We start from the raw sequence: 17,361 nt of genomic DNA, 5'->3' as shown, positions 1-17,361 counted from the left end.
TTTGAGCATTACATATCAAACAGCCAACCTCATTATCCACACCTTTGTGTGCACACTAAAATTCTCACCAGGAGATCTTATTACATTTAAGAAGAAGAGAAAAGGGCACAAACTCTACATTGCCTCCAATAACTCCAAGTGATTTTTTTTTTAATTTTATTTTTTTATTGTCAAACACTTGCATTGTTGTTACCTGAAATACCTGATCCGAGTTAACGTACGAGTCTTGTGCTATTATTTTCTGTGAATAATTGCTTAGAGAACTGGGAAATCATAAATCAGCAATTACTTTTTTACACTTCCTTATTAATCCTATGTATGTGTCTTCCTATATTACTTTCTATTACTTTTAATGTCTTACGTAAAGCATTGTGAATTGCTCGGTTGTCCAAAGATGCTATAAAAACAAACCACTCACCCCTGTAATCATCCCCAACAGCACCCAACATGTTTAATAATGGAGTTGTTTTAAAGTCAGATTTCAATAAGAGTTCAGAACTGATAAGTCTCTATCATTCTGCAGTATGTCAGCTGCCACGCAATGTTCAAATACTGTCTAACATCCACTGGTTTGCATGTATCTTTGTTATGTACTTGTACTGTATGGAAGTAGGTTGTGTTGGAATTCTTATGTTTTCTTTGATATTTTAGTTTTGGCTTTTAGTCTCTTTCTCCCCTCAAGAGGCTTTGTCTTTTTGCCAGGCTGTCGTTGTATACTTGTTGTATACTGAATTTGTTTTTAATGACCTACCAAAATAAAGGTCAAATAAAATTTAAAGAAAATGCCTGTAATGTAAATAATGGACACATTGCCTTTAGGAAGCAAAACGTTATCTCTGCTGATGTCACATCGATTATTAGACCCAGCTCTTCCTCTGTATCACAGATACAAACATCCCAGCTGACAGTTCTATACAGGTGGATTTGATTTGAAGATGTAAGAATTCACACTAAAAAAAAGACATAAACAGATAATATTTTCTCCCGCGTATCTATGTTAATCTATGTTTAAACTCCAACAAGAAAAGCTTTCTTTCTACTTGTTTCCATTTACACACTTCACCATGTACTACAGTGAAGAGGCTTATTCTTTTTAGAAGCTTTACTGTTGTTTTAAACGGTAGAGAGGATGCACCTCTGGTTTACTACCCTGTCTGCTCTTTCTAACCCCATTCCCACATGGTATTGGAGTTTTCACGCCAACTGAAACACTGCCAGGAGATGTTTTGTAGGTGTTGTGGTGTGACATGTCTCCTGCTGAAAAGAGAATTCGGCTTTGAGACAAATGAGTCATCCTGTTAAAAAGTGAAACCTAGAGCGCAGACTGACGATCACACTAGCACTGTAGATGCATGCACAAAAGAAAAAGAGAAACAATTAAACAAATAGAGTGCTGGGTAAAACACTGCTGTTTACTATGGCTCATAATTACACAAATGGACACCTAACAACTCAAGATCAAGATTTTGTTGTGTGCGATTTCTTTCCTTGAAAAAAAAAAAAAAAAATCAAAAAGAACATTAATAAAGAGTCTCAGACAGCAGATTAGCCAGCGTGGGTTCACATCTACTTTCTCCAATGTTCTCCTTTTATTGCTACATCAGGAACTGACTCATGCATTATTGCCCTAGGAGAGCTCTCTCCCTCTCTGCAGTCATTACAATAAACCTTGACAAAAACCTCCTCCTTTCAATCTTTCCCCACATGACTGACTCCACTTCTACAACACGCTCTCCCCTATCTTGTCCTTATCTCACATACATCATGTCTATTATTTTTTGCCCTCCTTCTACACAGTAATTATCTCTGCTGTCTGCTTTGTCATTCACCCCACACAGAGCGAACAGCCAACACAGCCACTAAAGGATGCAGCGCTGGAAACCTTCGCTTTTAAAAACGCCCACACTGTGTCTGGTGGAAAGAAGTCCAAGCAAAAATCCATATTATGAAAATATACTGCCAACATAGTAATGTCTAGAAAGCCTAACAGATAGAAAAATGTGCTAAATTTCTGAATTTGTTTTGTTTTATTCTGTAGCTCTACCTCTGCATCATATTTACATCTTACTGCTTCATGTTTGGTTGTTTTCCTCTTCAGAAATGGACTTTAAGCTCCAAAGCGGCACAGCAACGGAACAAATCTTTCACTAAACAACAACAAGATTAACTACAATAATAGAAACAGAAATTTCTACAGTAATGGAGATTATCTTCCAAGATGTTGGGGCCAGGAAAGTGACTATCACGTCTTCTTAATGTTAAAAAGAATAAACTTCACAGGCCTCACAGGTTAAATATGAAGGAAGGCAATAAAATGAGGAAGGCTTCCGACTTTCTACTAAACATTTTCAAAACTTACTCACCGGTCTTTCTTGTTCCAAAATAGAGGACTTCCCAGGCTCATACTCAAAAATACTCTTGGGCTCTGCGCGGTACTTTCGTGTGTCCACTTTTCTGTTGGGAGGTCCCCATTCATTCCTGGTGAGTTAAATTTTTGAAATAAAAAAAAATATACAAAATATATTGAACCATAAGATTTCTAAATGTACAAACATGAATAAAGGCTCAATATGCTCACAACTACAAGAAACACTATGCTCAAAAGTACTTTCAGTCTCTCTCTGACAACTATCAACCTGCTTTAAAGAGCTGAAGTGGAAGACACAACCCAAGACTTTCGGCCTGAAAGATCAAGCTGTTATGATTTACATTTCAGATAGATTTAATTAGGATCATGTAAACAACCATCTCCTGCAGCCAGATGAAAGCTGCCAGCAGAAGGTCAGTTTCCTAAATGTAATCTATGGTGTGTAAATTTTATGCAAGCAATAAAAATTAATTTGAAAGATAAATATAAGATGCAATCAATCCCATCCATGAGGTCTTTCAAAATTGACTGGGTGCCAGTATTGCATAACTAATGAGGTGTAATAAATTATGAAAAAAAAAGAAAAAAAAAGACAAAGCTCCTCTTACGAATCAGGCGAGTCTTTCTCGCGGTCACTGTCTCTCGCCCTCAGCTGGAGCAGAGATGGCATGGGCGGAGGTGGTGGGGGTACAGGGGATGGTGAAGGCTCCCGAGGCCCCAGATGCCCTCCGTTGTCCGAAGGGCTTTTTGTGAGAGGCCTGTACGTATGTGTCCGGGGAGCAGGGTGGGCCATCGTGGGGTTTGACGACTGTAGGCTGTAGTCATCTGTTAGGAAGAGGACAGAGGAGGAAGAAGTGATGAAGCAGAGCAAGCCAGACAGGAGGAGACAAATGGGTTGGGAAGAAATTACTTATTGTATAACACACATAAAAACGTCTCTCACCACTGTTTATGACAGCATATGTTGCATTATATGTGTCAGAATAGTCGTCATCTGTAGAGAAAGGCACAAAAACTGATTGGGAAACATGTACATAAAGTATTCAAAGCACAGAGGGTACAAATTTGTAGTCTCCCCTCTGGGGTGAACAGCACCTTCAGTCAGCTTGAATACAGTCAGTTACAAAGTCATTTCCAATAGTGACCAACTTTTCACAGCCGGGTAGAAGGATCAAAACCACCCAAGCAGCATAAACTACTGCTCGTCCACAAGCTCAGCGTGTTTCAAACAATCAATTTTTCCAATACAGCTTCATGTTAAAGAAACAAGCAAACATACTGCCATTATTTTGATGAAGTAGGAGCGATTTTAATAATAATATTTTGATTAACAGTGCAGCCCCATTTTCCAATATGTCTTTTGTTGAGTCACTTGAAGGAAAATAACAGCATATCTGCCATAATTAGATGTAACTTTGAGTATTTGAATCAGCCTGAATTCAAAGCTGCCGTTTTCTGCAAAAGAAAACTATATATTTTCTCAACACTTTTGCTGGGAGTTCCTGGAATACTATCATATAAATTCAAGTGAATTTGTGAATATGTGAATATTCTCCATGGGAACTCTCCAAGATGCATCATAAAGATGTTTTGCAGGCACAGTGAATCATGAAAAATTGTGTGTGAATGTGTGTGTGTGTGTGTGGCGCAGTAGAAGAAGCCTGAGCTGTTATGAACAAACAAGCCTTGTACTGACTGTGCGAGTCTGTCAAGCCCACAAAATTAGAGCACATTTCCCAGGACAGCTCAGTGTCTATTAGAGGTTTCTCTCAATTTCTCCGCCTCCGACTCTCTCGCTCTCATCTAATGAGTTCTGGCTGAGAGCTGCTCTGGCACTTTTGGTTTAACAAGAACCGACACGCAATGAAAAAGATTACGAACATGCGTGTATGCATGACCAATTCTGAAAAGTGTCTAATGATCAAAACATCAGATAACGGGACATCTCTGCTGTTCTGTGTGATTCAGTACAGACGTACCTGCTTTGTGAACCTTGTGGATCTGTTTGAACATAGTTTTGTACCAATCCTTAGGCCGATCCACCGTCTGTGAAGAGACATAACCGTAAAGATTAACGTGCCGCGAAATACGACATAAATTGGATAGCTGAAGTTAGAAAGTAGAGAGGGTTCCCACTATTTTATTGAACATTTGTGAGTAGAGAAAAATAACACACTCTGCTTCTCTAGATATTCATTTCACTAACAGAGAATTTAACTTAAGGTGAAATACATGAATAAATTATTTAGAAGATACATTTATCACATTTGTAGGCAATCTCCATAACTCCATAACCTTTAGGAAATGTTGGTTGGTCCTTTACATCGGGTTACTCAACTTAATTCAAGGTAACTGCTCTATTTAGCAGCTAAAACTGATTAGAAACTATTGTGAAACGTGGATTTGCTTGGTTCTCACACACATTTTCTCAAATGTATCTCTTTAACATGCTGAATGTGGTTACTCATTATCGAGGAACATTTACATACATTTATCCAATCAAATGTGATGAGCTCACCCCCGTCACAGAAAAACACACTCAAATGTCCATCTAGTTGGTTGTAGTAGCTCATAGTGCAATATCATAGTAGGATTTGACAAGAACTTTGTTTAAGGGAGGTGCATACAAGCAAGCAAGCACAGCGGGCCTTGCTCTGTTTCATAAACTGATTAAGATTGATTGCTGTGTGCTGTACATTCAAGGAAGAAACTCCCATGTGTCCAATATCTAATATTAGGCTGACGTCTCTTGTGGATTAGCCATGGAAAATAAGAAACGTGCAAGTTTCCCCTTTTGTGTCAAGCAGCAAAAAAACTGTAGCATGATGAGTTTGAGTTAATCAGCCCTACTCGACAATGCACAACCTGAGATGTGGCTTTTGAGGACACTCAGTATATATACTGCCACAAAATCCAAACACACAGCCAGTATGGTCAGAAAAAGACACATCTATGTTATCAGTTACTACATAAACTACTACACCATTAGGTTTTGGTATGATTGCGTCCGATGTTATGCTAAGGTGATTGTGCCTTCACTCAGAAATCATTGTCAGCACGCTTGATTTTGTAGAACAGGAGCTTCAGGTGCTCTGCCTAGAGAAACCCTGGTATGTGTCTCTTTGTGTATACAGTATAGATCTAACAGCCACTTCAAAAAAGAGCTATCAAATGGCAGAGAGACTTAATCCTCTCTTTATTCAGTAGCACTAAACAGCGAGTCTGGACTCTGGTCACAGAAGAGGCGGTTTGGCTCCACAGTGAAGGAGAGCGTGTGACTGAGCATGTAGCATTGGCACTGCCATGAGACGGGCCAATTACCACTTCACTCTCCATGGCTACCATATAAAGTGTCCACAAAAATGTTTGTCCGCTCACAATAAGGAGCATCTGTTTTTCTTCTTTGCTGTTTTTTTTTTCCTTTTCACCTTTTCTCTTTGCTTTTATTGGCCGTCTTTCATTCTTCCTCTTACTTTCTCTGGCTCACTTATCCTGTAGTTTAACATGTCTAGTTTTAAATGCTGCTCTTCAAGAAATGGATAACTGAGTGGTACTGACAGGAAAAGCCTCAACAGAGATAACATACAGACACACTATTACGAGTAAGCAGCAAGAGGGGCTTTGCAGTACAAAAGCAAAGTCCTTTTCTAAGCTCATCTTTATAAGTAACTCACAGAGGAAGAGTAAAGAGAAAAGGCTTTTAATATGGAGTCAAACATTGCTGACAGCTGAAAGTGATCCCCTCTTGTGAGCATGATCGCATATCAACACAAGAGAAATGGGTCAAAAGACGCTCCTGTGCAACATCACAGTACCTAACTGATCCAGTCTGCTGCAGAAAACAATGAGTTCAACTCACCGTGCGGATGGCGATAGGGATGCCAGACTCATCCACGGGGCCAATGCCTTCATAATGTGGAGCTTTAATGAGGGACACCTTTTTCTCTTCTTCTGAGAAGCTGGCAATGGGCACAGTGCTGCTGACGCTGGTGTGGCCCGACACCACAGACTCTCTGGTGACTGACTCGCTGCCCTCTGGATACAAGGAAGAGGAAGAGGGAAAAGAGTAAGACACGCTGTGTGCTATAGCTGCTAATATTTTTTAAAAGGGATTCAAATTCTGGGCAACAATGCCAGCAAAGATTAACTGCTCTTTTGTATGCTTCAGCACATGAACAATCCTTGTCTTTCCCTCAATTTTATACTAATTAATGATATATCACTGGATTGTAAACAAAAAAACATTTACCTAAATAACCTTATGGGTCATGATGATACTTTGCTAATGATTCTTGACTTATACTAAACTGAAAACTGTTATAACATTTATAATATCAAGTATGACAAATGAATATTGATATTGTCTAAGAATTTTCAATGCAACGTGTGGTGTTGTCACCTCACATAAAGGGACAAAAGACCAGTGACTCACCTGAACTCCTGCTCTGTCTCTGGAGCCCAGTGTGGAGTGAGATGGGGGGAGGAGGGTAGGCCGGGGGAGAGAGGGGCCTCTGCTGATGGCTGGTACTTCCATTCATTGCGTGAGAGAGGACTTGGCCCTAGGAGTGACCCACAACAGAGACAAATAGTCACTACCAATCACAGATGGCAGCGGAAAGCACAAATGTTCATCTGCTATAGTGGAGAATGTTGATTCTCTGCCCTACAACATTAGTTCATGATTGTAAATGTACAAAACAATTAGCAAAACAAGAGAGTGATTAGTTTTATGAATCCATTATGACTCAAAATACTTATATAAAACTTAACAATTCAAGAGGAATTAATGTGCAGGTAGACAATATTGGGCCTGATGTGATTCTTAGGAACTGCTGAATCTGTGACTGTACAATGTAAGAAAAGTTAGTGAGGGTAAGGGGCACTCATTGATCACTTCACTTCAAAAACAGACAGAAGAGATTAAAACAGTGACAGTAAACAAACACAGCTCTTTCAAATTCACATACGTTTCATTATAAATTAGTCGTGACATAAAACAGACGATAAAGGGACACGATACAGTTACAATGGGAGGCTCTTCTGTAGAATGCTCTCCCATTCAACACAGGAACATCTGACTGAGGATAAAAACATTTTAATTAAAGGGCCTGTGTGTTCAGATTGAAGATTCATGATAACTCTAAAACCAAAACCTACTGTGCCAATCAAGCAAAACAACGATCTGAAAGTGATTAATTCACTTTACAGCAACACACAAACACTCAGTGGACAACCCTTATTATGAGTGTATCTAACAGTCTGTCTGCACAGGAAACGTTTGAGTTCTGTGGTTATTTGACTGTGTCATATGTGTCTCATGGAACTAATACATTTCTACTCTAAAAAATCCAGCTCTCTACAGACTTGTTTGCTCGGGCTATGTATGCCCAGCTGTGACCTATGGTACAGTTTCATGCTTCAAGTCTATTTATTTCTACGCTCATAACTTTAGTGTAGGCTTTGAGTGCTGACTTACAATCAATACTGTGTCTGAACACATCCTGTGTGGACAAAGACAAAGCTCTGAAGCTGTTGCTCTGCTAACACACTGCCCCACTCTCAATATCAGTCTTGTTGCAACTGGGAAGAAAAAGGTACATACGGAAATGCATGCCATAATATAAAGATGTGCATTTTCTCTGGCAGGGTCCCTTATTTTGATTCTCAGGGAAATAAAATGAGCTGGAAGGCAATATAGCTGCAGTCCTCACGTATGTTACATTATAAAACACTCAACCTGTCTTTCAAGGTGCCAGTCACCTGCTGCCAGCAGCTTCCACTCTCACTCTGCTGAAAGTGCAGGAAAATGGTTGTCTTGCATCATGAATATTTTATGTGAACTGGCCTTTAAGAAACAGTATTGATTCACTGCGCTGGATTGCAAAAAAAAGGGCATAACAAAGAGAAACACAGACAAGCACACAAAGACATATAGTTCTAATGAGTACAGACATTAACATAATAAGGGAACAGAGTGTGCTGAATTTATTTCTGTTATCTGACAGGTAAGTTGTAGTTGCTGGTTAGTGAAAGCTAAAAGTCTTTAGTAATAATACATTTTGTGAAGGTCTTGTTCAGCATTCCAAATGAGTCGAGAGAGGGAGGGAACCATTTGTTTTTGGTAATGATATGTGTTACAGCAGTGACATGTGGGGATAATTACGTTAGTGAAAGTGGCTGCTGCAGCAGTGGAGGCCACAGAGGTTGTTAGCACATCATCAAGGCCAGCAGTGGATGTGTAGGCAGAGACATGGCTGAGGGTGGGCGATGGTGTAGGTGAGGCGTCAGGTGAGTCCAGGCTACAGATCTGTAGCTCATCCAGCAGCCCCGCCGTGGACGACGAGTAGTGGCTGAGGGCTGACACCGTCACAGGGGAAGCCGAGGGTGACACGCAGCCACCGGTGCTCACACTGCTGATGGTGGGAAGGCTTGGCTCGCTGACTGCAGCAGCTGTGCTGCCAGCTCCACTAGGAACATATGGGGTGGGTGATAGAGTCTTGGGCATTAGGCCTGACAGGTAGTCGAGTGAATCTGAGCTGTGGCAGCGATAGGGGGAGTGCCTTGCTGTGGGGTCGAGTGAGGGAGGTCCCTGGTGTTGGAGGGAGAGGGAGTTGATTGGAAAAGGAGGAGAGGAGGAGAGTGCTTAGTGACATTACTCATTAGCCACGTTGTCACAAAGGATGTGTGGAAGTAACACGTGAGCCTAACAGAAGGTGAAATGCTGTTGTGAAACCACACCGGGCGTCACGAGGCTGCAGCATCATCTTCCTTAACCTGATTAATGCTGTGAATTGAAGAGGCTTTGTTAGTTCAAACTGGAAAGCAACAAATACACAGACAGTGAAATAAAACAGTTGGTTATCACACATACAGTATGAGGTCACACATATGTAGAACCATAATTAGTTACGTTGGCGGGTTGGATGGCAGCACCAAGACTAACAAACTCAAGGGCAACACACGCAAGCAGCATATGACGTGCAACAACTGCACCTCTGTAACTTGACTACTTGTTCTGTTTGTTTTATTGATGGCATGTGCCAGTGTGTTACCCTTTAATCACTCTTGATGTCACCACGACAAAAACCCAGGGATGCTTATCACTGTGACCTTAACATGGACACAATCATTGGTTTCCTTTGTTACTGTATGTAGTCAGTTGTGTACCAAAAGTTGAGCAGCAGAGGGTCTTGGCGGTACTGCAGGAGGTGCCTTCGTTATCTCCACCTGGGTTGGACCTGCACTTGGGGTTTGTTTTGGGGCTCGGTCAGGGACCTTGGGTTCCACTGTGCCTTTTGAAGACTCTGGTTGTTTCAGATTCTCCGGGCCCAAGTTGACAGAAAATGAGGCTGTCTGTGTCGAGGGTGGAGACAGGGTGGGACCCTTTTGAGGAGCGAGGGGAGTGTGTGGTGGGGAACCTGTGGTCTTAGTTTGGGGGTCAAGGTAAGAGTTGCTGTGAGCTGGGGGGTCAGGGATGGTGACAGGGGTTAGCTTGAGGGAAGAGACCTTACGCTCCTGGGACTGTGAATTAGTGGTGATGGATGCACTACAGTTGTCATTTGGGACAGTGGACTGGTCTGTCTGTTGAACTGGGTCTGTGCTGGTCTCTGAGTAGGAGTAAGAAGATGTGCTACTAATAGTGTAGGTCTCTTTCAAGATTGATTTTTCATTCTGAGTGAGGGTTAGTGTTCCTGGGCTAAAATCATTAGCCAGTGCAATGATAGAGTTGTAGTCTGGCAGATTACTGCCAGTGGGTGAAAAGTGGAAACTCTCTCTCCTCGGGGGTGGCAAGGGGAAGTGATTGCTATCCTTATTGGCCAATTAAAATGCAACAGCCAAGCAGAGTTCAAGCAACAACAACATGAAAATCATCAGTATAAAGCTTGATACAAATCATCAAGTTGTTCCCGACACATACTCAGAAATACAGTTTGGTTCTGTGTAAATGATCCGTGATTATGATTGCTTGTGGTCTCATTTAGAATACCATTTTTCACAGAAACAGGACTTTTTCTCACTAAAAGCATTCAATATTTAAAAATATCAACATCTGTCAATGTTGTGTGTGAGACATTTTACCTGTGTTGGAGACTTTTTGTCCTGTAGGTTGGGTCTGACGCTGCGAAAGCCTTTGGCAGCAAGAGATGAGCTGTTGGCGTCTCCATTCTTAAGCCCATCTGTTACACTGCGTGACCGCCAGGAATCTAAAGATAAGGTTAATAATATTAGCATGACGCACTACACTGTGTTTTAATTAAGTTTTCTGGTCTCCTGTGGGGCGTTTAAAGCTTCTTTAGTCTTGTACAATCAAGATTCTCCACCTGAATTCACTGTAAGATGAGAAACTTACCCAAGTCTGATGAGTGAGAATCACTCCCTGGGGAGGAGAGGAGACACAGCAAAAATAAATGACATGTCTGAACGTGTTATAATATCCATCCCTGAAATATAATTCTGAGGCTAGAATTCACTCAGTCTGAACATATAAACAAATGCCATTATATATATTAACAGATCATTTATATGAGATTAAGCTTACTTCAGAAGGTTTCTCTTTCGGCAATCGCTACACATCTTGCGGGCTCTTTTCTAAGAATGATTACAGTGCGCATAGCTAGCAATAATGAGCATCTGCTTTGTTCTGTGATTTAAAAAACCCCTGAATTATCCTTTAAACAAATTCTTCATGAACACTTTCATACACTCATGGTTAACATTTTTCTGATTATAGATATGTCTGTCAATTTATTCCACGTGTCTGGTTATGTTAGCTAGCTTAAAGCTTAAAAGCTGGACAGCTCATGCTTGCACGATCCACTTCACAGCACACTAGACACTCTATACTGATTTGTTAACCTCAGTTCTGTGGTGTACAGTGTTGAAACCAACCAGGAGAGTGATTTCTGTATAGGAACCAGCGTCGTCCCTCAATGTATAACAGTATGCTGCATTGCAATGGTGATTGTATATTACATCCCTGCCAAGGCTGAGGGTCACTCACAAGCTGATGTCTGCACATCTCCTTCACATTAATACTAGTGGCTGCCCACAGGGTCCTAAAGCCCTCTGGCTGGTGGTTTGATCAGTCTTACCATACTCCTAAACCTTCTACATCTTATAACAGTTTGTCAGTTTTCACAGAGTACCCTACTTTTGTTAAAAGGAAGCATACAGTGCTGTGATGCCTATGAGGGTGCAGCTGTTAACCCGGATGCTGACAAGGTTCAGGCACAAACACTGCTCTTTCAGCAAAGAAACAAAATAGAAATATGAGACGACCAGCTGTAGCCTCGTGGAAAATGAGAATGTACCTAAGGTTAAGCTTCTTCCCTTGCTATATAAAATCCTCACTGATATGTCTTAATGTGACCTGCAATTTCAAATTATGTGAGTAATAGGATAGTTTAGAATGAAATGGCTTATTAATACAGCAAATCTACAGTAAGTTTGCATGCATAACGTTTAAAAATTGAGCTGAACAGTGCCCAAACAACAGGCCCATCCAAGAACATATCCACATTCTCCAAAACTCAGGGTCAAGGGAGTTGTGCCATGTCTAACCAATCCATGCTGACAGGGGAGAAAGAGTAACAGGGGAGTAAAAGAGGAAGGAAAACTGTAATGAAAAACATTAGGACCACAGGAAGGGCAGAATAAACTACCCATAAAGAAAGGGAAATTGTATGTAGCAGACCAAGTGCATGACATATGAGAGCTGTCAAAAGGAAGGAAGATTAACATCAACAACATCAGGTATAGTATGATTTATGAAGCAAAAACAAGCCCAAGACGGAAGAGACTTAAATATAAGGAAGTAAAAGAATTATACAATGAACTGATCAGCAAAAAATAGCATCCCACAATCAAACCATTGCTTAAGCTAAAGCAATATCAGGCAGATGAAGCCAAATCATGATTCTGGAAAAACAACAAGCCACTTGCTAGACTTACCTCATGCTTTGACATTTTAGTTCAGTCAATATCTGCAGTGGCTTGTATTTTAGCAATTCAACTGTTCTCATTCAAACATTTTAATTTGAAGTGTGGTCGTGAGTGTTAGTACCTGTGCCTAGATTTGGTGAGCTCTGGACCCTCTTCATGGGAGAGAGTGTGAGTGACAAGGCCACGCTTTTGCGAGCAAATCCTCCGCTATCTGAGAAATCACAGCCAGGCAGGTGATCATCGAGGCAGAAGCAGCGGCGCACACATGCACATGCATATAAACAAAGGCACGAAGACACACACGCTCACACAGAAAGGCTTCCAGCCAGAAACAAATCAAACAAGCAAACAAGTGGAAGTAAAGCACATGCATTTAAAGAGCCTGATTTGTACTGCATGAGCTCAGGATATTTGACGAAACTGGTGCAGCGCACAATCACAATGTTTGATTGTAAAGTAGAAGTTTGAATATGCTCCATTGCATTATTTTCTGCTGATTCATACTCTCACTCCACATCATTTTAGAGGCAAATACTGCACTTTTTTTTTCTTTGATTAATTTAATTAATAACTTGTTCATTTTCATAACTGTTCCGTGTTAATAGGCTATTACTTGATGTGTAACCAACCACATTCTGTTGTGGACTGGACACTCAGTGAGACCGCAGTGTGGAGATAACAGACAGAGAGTCAGCTGAATATGAGCCAAAGTGACCGTAAATTCATTTATTTTATCAGCAATCAGACAAAAAAAAACAAACAAAAACAAAACACTGATTCCAATGATATAAACAAAATGCTGAACAATTGAAAAATTGTGAAAATTTTGCGGAAAGTGGGGGCTCATCTGATTCAATGTAGTTTGCTTGGAGTAAATTAGCTTTAGCATAATGTAGCCTTTTTGGTTTCTTGCTCCAGATTAAGTGTGTGTCTTGCTTTCTTCTTTGTTAGACAGTCCCACTGATTTTTAGTCTTGTAGGATTTGTTTTTGTTGAGTTGTTTTGTTTCTCCATCAAATTAATTTTCTGTTCCAAATGTTATTGGTTGTTTTTCCAACACACAGCACAGCTATTTTGGTATTGTCTTCTAGATTGTAAATAGAGGCAAACAACCAAGATGAGTCAAGCTACCACTGGCAGAGTGTTGGTGTGTGGTGTCTGAAGAAGCCTGAAAGACGGATTACTCATCATTGATTCTCTGGCTGAAATACACTCTCAGGATGACTGCCAAGTTTAGGACAGAGCTTTGGAAATGTATTAAAGAAGGAGTACGTCACAGTGGTTAAAAGCAACAGGCTTACTATACTTATTGATGCTTTAACTCACAATAACCCAGGCCCAAAATGGACCGACACCAAAGTGGTGAAACAGGGTCAGGGTTAGAATTACAGAGTCATGCCAGTGGCAGAGGAAAAGTAGCACACATAGCTGCCTTTAAAATAGCTGGGTGGTCTGACATGTGGACAAATGTTTATGTTTTTATTACAGAGTATTAGGTGTAAACAAAAGTTTTATTTTTGCTTATTTTGTGCTAGAAAATACAAAATAAAAAACATAATATTATATTGGAAAGGTACGAAAATATATTTATTCAACTTGGCAAAACAGAAAGAATGGACATGAAGTGGATAGATGATTCCCCAGAGATCACATTTAGTTTGTGGTTTGTGTATGTATGTTTGTGTCTGTGTACTTGTATACCTGTATTCATATTGAAGAGCGCTTCTTACTGAGCAGGGGGATACACTTTCCTGGAAAAAAAAACAAAGCATTTCAGACACAATAATTCAAACATTTCCAGCATAAATATCTTCTGGAGAAGTAGACTGACCCTCTACAAGAATTTATTGCCATTTCCAGTGATTTCCACTCACAAACTGATCTCCCTGAGACTGCAACAATAAATAATTGATCTATTGCAATTCTGAGATGCAACCTCATTTTTTTTTGTGTAAATCCTTTAATATTAAATCACTAATCTAAACATTTATTATGGAAATCTGCCAGTTTCCTGCTGGCTGCTGCCCACAAGGTCATTAGCTTTAGTTGGATTCAAATCAGACATTTTAAAGAGCTAACATCTCTGTGTAGGGAAATTCTGGAGAGATTAATGAAGTTTAGGAGAAGGAATGCAGTATGCTGACATACCAGAGTTGACTGCAAGTCAGCTCATTTCTAAACTCCTTTCACACATTTCATTTTTGCAGTCTTGAAAAAAAACCTAAAGGCTGAAATATAGATCTTCTACACATGAAATGTGACAAACTGAGGGTTGAACTGAATCATAAAATGCAAAACTGAATTTCCTGGCAAAATAAAGAGCTATTAGACTGGAGCCTCCATCCACATCTCTGATGTGTTCACTGATTCATTTGAAGTGAATTGAAAAGCTAGTTAATACGTCTACGCTCAGACTGTAGGTCAATCAGACTTGCTTCTTGTATCATAACTTCAGATTGTTGAATTGACTGTCCATATACTTTTGTCCCCTTTAATCTTTTGGACACAGATGTAGCTAACTAGATATAAACATGTCACATGGTTCTTCCTGATATAGTCATAATAATGCAACTTGAGTTATATTTAGTGTAATGGCAGATGAGGAGCATGTGCCACAAAGATGATCTTAAATACAATAGTGTCTGTTAATTGTGCAAAAGGAGAAATTCACAGGCTAGTTCAAGTCTGGCTATAAGTGTTTGTGTTTATGATTAATAAATATATTATTTTTTGGCTAAATTGCTAACCCTTAAACAGAAATATACTCATATCTGACCATGACTGTGTGCAGCTAAAAAGGATTTAAGCAGCAAAAAAAAAAGAGTCCCTGATATAATTTAATAACAGCTGTGGATGTGCTTAGTAGCAAAACAACAAGCTCACTTAAACACTTTCAAATCTCTCTCCCTTGAGTTACTGTGCAGCAATGTGAAAATCTAAAAAAATGAAATTAAATCAGCTCATATTGCTTGTCATGTTTAAAACAATGCTTTACCCAAAGCCTAAACCCCTGGAATCCAAATGTGGGAACATAACTTATCTCCCAGCTGAGTGAGAGACTTAATGGCCTCCGCACATACTTCATGGCACATAGATGAAACATAAATAACCTAAATGGCACTGATAAATGATACAGAATGCCATGATTACTTAACTGTATCCATATGTGATGCCTGTCTCTTGCTATATGGAGACCTTTTCTTGGAACAGTTGCAGCAGGGGGCATGATTGATATGAATGGAGCACACATCAAAAGCCAAAGGCACAGCACGGACTGTTGCATCGCTGTGTGAATGCATGCACGTGTGTCATCACGGGACTTAGTATGTATGACAGATACTACAAGCGACAGCCTACAGTGGCTGCAGTGGGGATCAAACATGTCTGGTATCTAAATAACTATGCCATACAAATGGCTATGTTTCCCACATACATATACTGTTGCGATGTTTTAGGAATGTGATGTATTGTAGCTGTGGTATGATTGTTGTTGAAGAAGACTCCAGAACTCTGGAAACGCTAAGAGACATTATGATGAGACTGGGATGATTTCAGTATCTTAAAACCAAGCACGATGTATTTCTCCAAGTTGAGGTTAGGGGAGTTTGATAATACTTATCAGTGATTTAAGAGAGCAATTGTGTTTTAATAGGGTGGTTAAATGGCCACATGACTTGTTAGAGACGTATCCTTGTCTATTTCATGCCCCGAGCCACAGCCTGAGGATCTAAAAGCAGCTGGAAAGGTCAAAGTCTTCGAACAGCTTTTGATTAAAAATGGTTTATAGACATTATTTGTTTTATTCATTTATCGTATTTTATCTGTGTAGTAAAACTGTACTCTGATTGTTTTTCTAACATCATCATCACCATCATAATTAATTTTCTGTCCAAAATGCACAGATGTTTCGACTATCAGTGCACCAAGTGATTAAATCTGTACAAATGATGAAACACTAGTGTACAAAAGTCTATAAACAAGCACATGCTTATGAGTGATGAGGGATCCCCCTAAGACATACAAGCTGTGTCCTGATGAAAGCATACACCCAAATAAGCAGTTTGTGATTTAACTCGTGTTTCATTCTTAGCTCTATGTACAAACAAACTGACAACAGAAATTATGCATTTCTAAACTAGACCCCATTGCACATTGACCAGGAAAGTACTGATAATTGTGGCTACCATTTACTGGGGCTTATTTTGGTAAAGGTATGCGATCATACCCTGACCTGAATGTGTAAACTGCTTGAGCAGTTGGCTCTAGCGATGAGTGGCACTAGATGTATAGAGTAACCTTAACAAGTATTTGACCATGCTTAAAGTTTTACAGGCTGGTTCAGATAAGAATCTGGTAAACATCCATCAATCTCATTTCTCAGATAACTACCAAATTACTTGTCTTACTTTGTCTCTATGCTGTCTTTAGAACGATAGTTCACATAGTAGTTACACTTACCTCACTAATTAATTTTGCATATGGTGTGATTAGTTACACATGGGTAGAAATGAGTGCTATGATTGTTTGCAAAATGTAGTTTCAATTAATGCAAACAGATTTATCTCAGTTACTGCCAGATGTTTCATTAGGAGGTATATAAAACCTTTATCTCAAAGACCCAACACTGACCACATGGAAATAAAAAAACAAACATATTGTACCATATGAGTTTACTTATTTCATCAAGTATTTAACAAAATACTACTGTACAATTTATTTCCAATACACTGTCCAATAAAAAAAAAAAATAAAGGTCACTGAATGCTCACTTTGGTAAATGTAAATGGGGCAGATGATAGAGCATCATGCGCATCTTTCAGTAATACTTACAGCTTTTAAGTACTGTTAATCACCCTCCTACGTTAATTATCATTAATATACCCTCATTATCTACTTATACTAATATTTTGTTTTCATCATTTGAGGATTTCAAAACAAAGTTAATGCTGGTAAAAAGGAAGTGCTATCACTTGTGTGACTCCATTAAGGCATACATCGTGGGATACTTTCAGTCTCAAGACCTTATCCTCACCCTCATACAGTATGCCCTCG

General features: G+C 39.7%; 1 protein-coding gene across 15 annotated transcripts in view; it reads right to left on the bottom strand.

The window, feature by feature from the left end:
- The window catches only part of sorbs2a (sorbin and SH3 domain containing 2a), a 50,059-nt gene that overhangs the window by 17,922 nt on the left and 14,776 nt on the right, over positions 1-17,361 (bottom strand). For 7 of the 15 annotated variants that reach the window (XM_037096632.1, XM_037096622.1, XM_037096641.1 and 4 more), the window contains 11 exons: positions 14,011-14,060; positions 12,432-12,521; positions 10,719-10,745; positions 10,448-10,572; positions 9,536-10,177; positions 6,801-6,927; positions 6,228-6,403; positions 4,348-4,414; positions 3,312-3,362; positions 2,977-3,193; positions 2,364-2,478 (listed from right to left, as the gene is read on the bottom strand). In XM_037096632.1, coding sequence (XP_036952527.1) covers positions 2,364-2,478; positions 2,977-3,193; positions 3,312-3,362; positions 4,348-4,414; positions 6,228-6,403; positions 6,801-6,927; positions 9,536-10,177; positions 10,448-10,572; positions 10,719-10,745; positions 12,432-12,521; positions 14,011-14,020 — 1,647 coding nt within the window. In that variant the 5' untranslated portion in view covers positions 14,021-14,060. Of the gene's footprint in view, positions 1-2,363; positions 2,479-2,976; positions 3,194-3,311; positions 3,363-4,347; positions 4,415-6,227; positions 6,404-6,800; positions 6,928-8,531; positions 8,958-9,535; positions 10,178-10,447; positions 10,573-10,718; positions 10,746-12,431; positions 12,522-14,010; positions 14,061-17,361 lie in introns of those variants that run through there. The other 8 variants (XM_037096647.1, XM_037096699.1, XM_037096727.1 and 5 more) reach the window with 7 other exon arrangements.

The sequence above is a fragment of the Acanthopagrus latus genome, chromosome 1, assembly GCF_904848185.1.
Source record: "Acanthopagrus latus isolate v.2019 chromosome 1, fAcaLat1.1, whole genome shotgun sequence".
NCBI classification, from domain to species: Eukaryota; Metazoa; Chordata; class Actinopteri; order Spariformes; family Sparidae; genus Acanthopagrus; species Acanthopagrus latus.
This window is presented reverse-complemented; position numbering and strand designations above follow the sequence as displayed.